The following is a 7,606-nucleotide window of genomic DNA, read 5'->3' on the forward strand; positions in this document are numbered from 1 at the left end:
AGATAAAAAACCTAGAGGGTATAATAAAAAAGTATTTAAAAAGTTGAAGGATAAAAACTAAAAATATTAAAGGGTTAAAATTGAAAAATAAAATAAATAAATTTTAATTATTTTATTGTATTATATAGGTGGGGTATAGAAAATGTAAAGGAAAAGAAATAAGAGGGGGTGGGGTTAGAAAACCCTATTTTAAAAGGAAAATTAAGGAAATTTTAAAATAATATTTTATTTATATGGAAGAGATTTTTGAGATCTTGAAATAATATTTTATTAATTATATTAAATATTTTAAAATTTAAAATGTAATTTTTAAAATGAATAAACTGTTGGAGCTAAATATAATTTATTTATTTTTAAGATTTTGACTTGTAATTTTTATTTTAAAAAATTTAGAAATCTATTGAAAATGCTTGGGCATTGAATACAAGTTCATCAACATTTTTCTTTTTATTCATGTGGAGGACTTGGAATAAAGAGAGTAAAACCAGAGGGTGCATAACCATCAACTACTGAAACCATATGGTGGTAAACTGAATATTATCTATCAATAAAAGGAGTCATTCATTCTCCTGCTCATCATCACCATTTCCAGGAGCGATGGATATGGAGCCGGCAACGGCGGTTGTTTGTGTTGTTGGAGTAGCATCGGTGTTGGCCTTATATATATTGAATTTGTTGTGGTTGAAACCAAAAAAGATCGACAAGTTTCTAAGAGATCAAGGACTGAAAGGTACTCCGTATCGATTGTTATTCGGAGATTTGAAAGAGATGAAGAAGATGATGATTGAAGCCAAGTCTAAACCCCTGAGGAGTCCAACTGATCACGATATCGCTCCTCGTGTCTACCCCTTCTTCCTTAAGTCCGTCGCTGCTCACGGTACGTGTGTGTATCATGTGAGAAAAAAGTTACCCTGAGAAACATAAGAAAAGATGTGAACATTTGATCACTTCTAATCTCATGCATACTCAGAAATTGTGCTTTAGATAGGAATTGATCCAGTACATCTGGGTACACCTCATTAATATGGACGTTCAATTAGGATCGATCCAAATATGAAGATTTCATTCTTATGTTTCTCATCATAACTTACCTTCTCATCAAAACCCAATCATATATGTGTGATTTGAAGCAGAGGTGGTCAGTTTTTTGACATATGTGATCGAATTTTGACTTTTTATAGCATCTCTAACTGTATGTTTATAATTTTCCCAAAATAAATCTGTTGGAGATGTTAACACCTCCCTCTTAATACGGTCACGTTTTGGATTATAAGAAAATTTAATTCATGCTGAAAATCAAGCATTTCGTTCTTAAATGGTTTTCTGGTTTTAGTTACATACTGTATGTATGCGTGTGTGTGTGTGTATATATATATATATATACAAACACAGGTAAGACTTGTTTTACATGGATGGGGTCAAGACCTCTGGTGCACATATATGACCCGATTATGATACGGGAGGTGCTGGCTAATAATTATCAATTTCAAAAGCAAAGGGGAGGAAACCCAATGACGAAGTTGCTAGCAAGAGGGTTAGTCGACGTTGAAGCTGATCAATGGGTTAAACATAGAAAAATCATCAACCCCGCATTCCATRTCGAGAAGCTCAAGGTTTCTTGCCCTACCTTTTGGCTCTTTAATTCATGTTAGTTGTTTCTCTAAATCATCATTTTGATATGTTTAATTGTATTTTTTTTATTGTTAGCATATGGTACCCGCGTTCTATATGAGTTGCAGTGAGATGATTCACAAATGGGAAGTGGTAACGAAAGAAAGCTCGTGTGAAGTGGATGTATGGCCTCATCTTCAAACGCTTACGGCGGATGTAATTTCACGTACAGCGTTCGGTAGTAATTTTGAGGAAGGGAAAAAGATATTTGAGCTTCAAAGAGAACTGGGAGAGTTAGTTATAAAAGCTGCGACGTCGGTTTACATCCCGGGATCAAAGTGAGTTTTTTTAACGATACTATTTAAATTATTTTCTCTTAAAAATGAACAATATATGCAAAATTGTAAATTTTTTTAACCGATGCACTATTTTATTTGATATTTTGAAGTGGCAAAATCATTAGTTTATTTATGATTCTATAGGTTTTTGCCGACAAAAAGCAACAAAAGGATGAAAGAGATTGACCGGGAAATAAAGGCTAAGATAAAGAGCATAATCGATAGACGAGTTGTTGCTATGAAAGCCGGCGAAAGTATCAATGATGACCTCCTTGGAATTCTTTTAGATTCCAATTACAAAGAAATTAAACAACACGGGAATAACAATTTTGGATTAAGCATTGATGAAGTCATCGAAGAATGCAAACTTTTCTACTTTGCTGGACAGGAGACCACGGGAAATATGCTTGTTTGGACTATGATTTTACTAGGTCAACACAAGGAGTGGCAGACATGTGCTAGGGAGGAAGTTTTACAAGTCTTTGGAGAGAAGAGACCAGATATGAATGGGTTGAATCACTTAAAAGTTGTAAGTTTCTCCGTAACTCGAATTTACCAAATCTATATACTTCTTGAACATGTTGAAATACTTCCTCTTTTATTTCGTGTCCTAAATTTTGCTTTTACAGATCAACATGATTTTTAACGAGGTTCTTAGATTGTATCCGCCACTTGGATTTCTAAGACGACTTGTACATGAAGAAACAAAATTAAGAAACATAATATTGCCGGCGGGAACTCTCATCCAACTAAACACGTTGATTTTACACCACGACCAAGATATATGGGGTGAAGATGTGAACGAGTTCAAGCCCGAAAGATTTTCTGAAGGTGTGTTAAAGGCGACCAAGGGACAAACATCATATGTCCCATTTGGAGGTGGACCACGTATATGTATCGGACAGAATTTTGCTATGCTAGAAGCCAAAATGGCGCTCGCAATGATTCTACAACACTTCTCTTTTGATCTATCTCCATCGTACTCGCATGCTCCACATACTATAATTACTCTAAAACCTCAGTTTGGCGCTCACTTGATTTTACACAAACTTTAGGGAGTTTGTTGTTTGTTTTACTTTGTTTTAAAATATGTTGTTATATTTTTATTGTTGTTTATCAATAATATATTCAACCAGTTTAATATATGTATTACTCATGTTATTATATATTATAAATCGCCTTCCATATGTTGTGTGGAAATAAGTCGTCACCACAAGAAACTATTTTCACCAGCGGTGCTAGATTTTTCAACGGAAAATTACCGACATATTTCCAATGTATCCCAAAAAAAAATAAAAAAAGTCGACTTTCATCGACTTCCGCCGCAAATCCGCTACTAAATCTTTAAAAAAAATTCAATGAAATTTTTAAAGATTTGTGGCTGATTTTAATTAATTAATCAATTAAAATTCTCCATAAATCCACTGGAAATTAAAATTAATTTTGCTGGTGGGATTCGCAGTCGAAGATATTTTTATTTTAAAAAGTTAATAAAAATATTTCCAACGAATTTAAACTTTAAACTTTTTTTTTATTTCTTATCAAATTTATTTTCTTTGGGGGAAAAAAAAAATATTGAAAGTATTTATGGCGGTCGACATAATCCACCTAAACTTTTGTTATTTTTTATACAATTTATTTCTGAAAAAAGATAATAAAAATTTAGAAATATTTCCAAGAAAGTGACAACCATGTAACATTATTTGTGGGGACCGTGAAAATGCAACTGAAACTCAAGCATTAAAACTAAGCGTTAATCCTAAACACTAAAATTAAGTGCAACAACTTTAGTGTATGCTCCTCGTGCATACCATTCAGGTTACTTAATGCTTCCCCTAGAGCAAGGAGGCGCTACCCCCATCCCATATGACGCCATCCGATGCTTCCAGTTCGAATTAACTTGTACAAGTGTATAGTATAAACCTCTTCACCTGTAACCAAAACTGTTCAATTGTAACTTTCAATTACGTCATATTTCCATTTAATGGTTCAATTGTCAACCTCCTTACTATTTGATACATAGATTTATGATAAAAATAGCAATCATAGATATTTTCTTGAAATGTAGTAATACGTACAGAGTCGTGCAAAAGAAAAACAATGGTCTTCTAGAACATCGTTTCCATGATTGGTTCAAATCTCTCCATCTATCCATCTTATTAAAACCGAGTTTTTCTACAAAATAGTTATTTTTGGAAAAAAGAAAATTTAATCAAATAAACTGTTTCTTTTTTAAACATGATAATCGGAAACCTTTGCAAATCTCTGCAAATTTTTTGGCTGAAACTACATCCATCGTCTGACTTAGAATTCTTGGCTAGATTCGTGATTGTTAAAAAATTGTTATTTATTGATTTTTGAGTAAATTACAGTGATGGTCCATGTGGTTTGCTTAAAATTTGGATTTGGTCTATAAAATAAATTACATCATTATAATCATTTCGTCAATACGTTTAAAATGAGTCTAATATTAATTTTTTTTTTTGTTTTAATCATATTATTAAATATCATAAATAATACACACAAATTATTTTCAATACTTACACTTTCTACCTTTTATGGTTATTTTTTAATATGTAATTATGAGTATAAAGTGTAAGTATTAAAAGTATTTATAATATTTAATAATATAAGATTAAATCAAAATGTATTCAATATTAGGTCTCATTTTGAATTTATTTGCAAGAGAATTATATGAATTTTGTAATATAAAAAAACGTATTTTTTGATATATTTTCAATTATATGTGTTAATATCATGAATGTGTAAACCGGCAAAATTAATGATATAAAGTAAAAATTAAATAACTAATAAATAAGAATGTAAAGTGTAAAAAATGTATACGCAGAAAACGAAAGCTTTAAGAGAAAATCAAATTATGTATAAACATTTTTTTCGGGCCGAATCCAAACTTTATGCAAAAAAAAAACATTCTCCATAAAGTATGTCCATAAATTTTGGCTAGTTACGAACATATATTTCTAAATTCACTAAAATAAAAACCATTTGATGGATTGGTTAACATTTTCATCAATTTCACCGAGATAAAGACAGTCTTTTAGAAAATCGTTTCGATGACAGGTACAAGTCTCGTCATCTTGTTTATCAATTCTATTTAGTATTTTTCAAAGAATATTGGATATTTCTCGTCTTCTACAAATTTATTTATTAAAAAGTAAATGTTAAAATAAAAACGACGAAAAGATTGAGAATGCAATAATACAAAAAGAAAATGAAAAAAAAAAATATAATGGTATAGATGTCAAATAAAAAAAAAATGATTTTGTATTTTTTATAAATTTGTTTTGTTTTAGTTTTGAATTTATTAATACATTTTCTATTAAAAGGTAGGGTAGCCTATTATATTTTAGAAGTATAAATTGTGGTAACTTTCTTTATTTAAGGGATTTTAATGAATGGATATTATTATCTGTTAATGAAATGTACCACTTTACCCTTTTCATTTAATAAAATGTTAAAATTGCTATTTTTTTTAATAATAATTGAATTAGAACTAATTGATGATTATTAGAGTGTTTCTTTATTTATTTTTTTATTGCTATCCTCTTAACCTAACTTAGATCACATATAACATGATCAATGACCAATTTACAAGAAGTAGGGAAGTAATCTTAAGCTCCCACCTCATCAAACCTTATCTACCATCCCATTAAATCTTAGGGGTTATTTGTTTACTTCTTAATAGTTTCATTAAGAGACAATTTTTGAATCGTTAAGAGGTGAATCTTGTTTGGCAAAAAAAAAATGTATGTCTATCAGGGTGCGTTTGGTACGCTGGACAGGGTGGAACAGGACAGGACAGAACACATTTGTCCTGTGTTTGGTGTGGCCTAATATTGGACTAAGTGGAACTAACTTGGCTAAACCTTGGACACGCGTGTTCCATCCCACCCCCCTGGAACTAAGTGGAACACAACCTATTTCCCTCATTACCCTTTCCCCACACCCGGCTGCAAGAAGAACGACCCTTCACCGCTCCATCGTCTCGATCGCTTCCTCTTGTCGATGGCCGGCGAGTTCCAATCGACGGCGAGTTTCAATCGACGGCCTCCATCGCCTCCATCGCCTACTACGCTGCTCTACCTCGTTTCACCTTCACAAATTGAACTTGCTCTCCAACTCTGCATCAACTTGCGTCCTCTCGAAATCAAACTGCAAGTCTCTCACTCTCTCCTGTCTCTTGATCAAAGTCTCTGGCTCTCTTAGTTGAAAGCAACCCATTTAGACTTCTGGTAAATTTCTAAATTCTTATGACAGAATGTTTATGTCTTTCACTCTTTTGTAGATCGAAGATGTTATCTACTTGTCTTGTTGAGTTTTGATAGTTAGATGATTAGTTCAATATGCTAATGTGTCTATCTTGGTTTCTCATTGGTATTTGCTTTATGCCTGGGGTTTGATTTGTTGCTCATTGTTTATAATATTACCGAGGTTTATAATAACACCTGTCCTGTCCTGTCCTGTCCTGTCCGCGCACCAAACGCACCCTCAATGGTGTTAAAACTCTCTGAATGATTTTGTATCTTGGATATCTTTTAATCATTAAGAGCTCTAATTTTATTGTTCACAATTATCAAACAATTATATTTTATTTTGCACTATATCATGAGAGCCTCTTAATTATTCTGCACTAAACCATTCAGTAATTACCAAACAGCCTACTTAAATAAAGAATAAACATTTCATTTTAAATAAAAAAAATCTAAAATAAAATTAGGATAATCATTGAGTTCTGACAAAATACTTAATTACTATTCTTATAAAAAATTATATTATTAACTCAAAAATAAATTAATTCGTTATTAAATCTAAATTAAGATATAATTAAAAAAATTGAATTAAAGAAATTACACAAAAACAAAAACTTCTAAATAGTTAATTTAATAGTAATATTGATATATTTATTTTCGAAATTTTATGATATCTTTAAGTTTATATTTTATTTAAAAATAAAAACATTATCCTTTCTCTAAACCACATAAAAATTGTATTATAACATCTACAGAGATGGAACGAAGCATTGTACGAGTACCTTTCTATTCTGAAAAATAACTTTTAAAAAATTTATCTTAGATGATAAAATTTTAAAATTTCCCATCTAATAATCTCGGTAATAACATTTAGGTTTTTCAAAATAAAGATGAAATCAAGATTAGGTTTATCGTAATTTTCAAAAAACAAAATTCGATATAAAGTTTTGAAATTTAATGTTATTTATACTATAATTATAAACATTTGACAGTAACTTTTAAAAATCATGTTTTATGCATGAAATATTTATTATTTATGTATATTATTTAAAATTCAAGTTTACAAGTGAATTATGCGTAAATACAATTTATTAAAACTCTATGTTTAAATTTGTGTAACTAACAACAGATACCCATAATCGTAACAAGATAAACATTTTATTTTAAATATAAAAAATATAAAATATAATTAAGATGATCATTGCAACATAATACTTACATATTATCTTTACAAAAAACTAAAAGCACACTCACATAATACAACGAAATACATCTTGATTTTAATGTTTTATTTTATTTTGTCTTTATTGTTGTTATAATACAATTTTACGTATTTTTTTGAGAAAGCAATATTTTTTTTATTTTTGAATAAAATATAAATTTGAA

General features: G+C 30.2%; 2 protein-coding genes across 2 annotated transcripts in view; both read left to right on the forward strand.

Moving 5' to 3' along the window:
- LOC112525920 (cytochrome P450 CYP72A219-like) overlaps nucleotides 1–7,606 on the forward strand; it is a 31,330-nt gene that overhangs the window by 18,952 nt on the left and 4,772 nt on the right. The gene's annotated exons all lie outside the window — the stretch shown is intronic.
- On the forward strand, nucleotides 585–3,115 carry LOC112525921 (cytochrome P450 CYP72A219-like). The gene is made up of 5 exons (XM_025136240.1): nucleotides 585–877; nucleotides 1,393–1,613; nucleotides 1,708–1,949; nucleotides 2,094–2,478; nucleotides 2,579–3,115. The coding sequence occupies exons 1-5, from the start codon at nucleotides 598–600 to the stop codon at nucleotides 3,002–3,004; spliced, it is 1,554 nt and encodes a 517-aa protein (XP_024992008.1). The 5' UTR covers nucleotides 585–597; the 3' UTR covers nucleotides 3,005–3,115.

Source organism: Cynara cardunculus (genome assembly GCF_001531365.2).
Source record: "Cynara cardunculus var. scolymus isolate 2C chromosome LG 13, CcrdV1, whole genome shotgun sequence".
Lineage (NCBI taxonomy): Eukaryota > Viridiplantae > Streptophyta > Magnoliopsida > Asterales > Asteraceae > Cynara > Cynara cardunculus.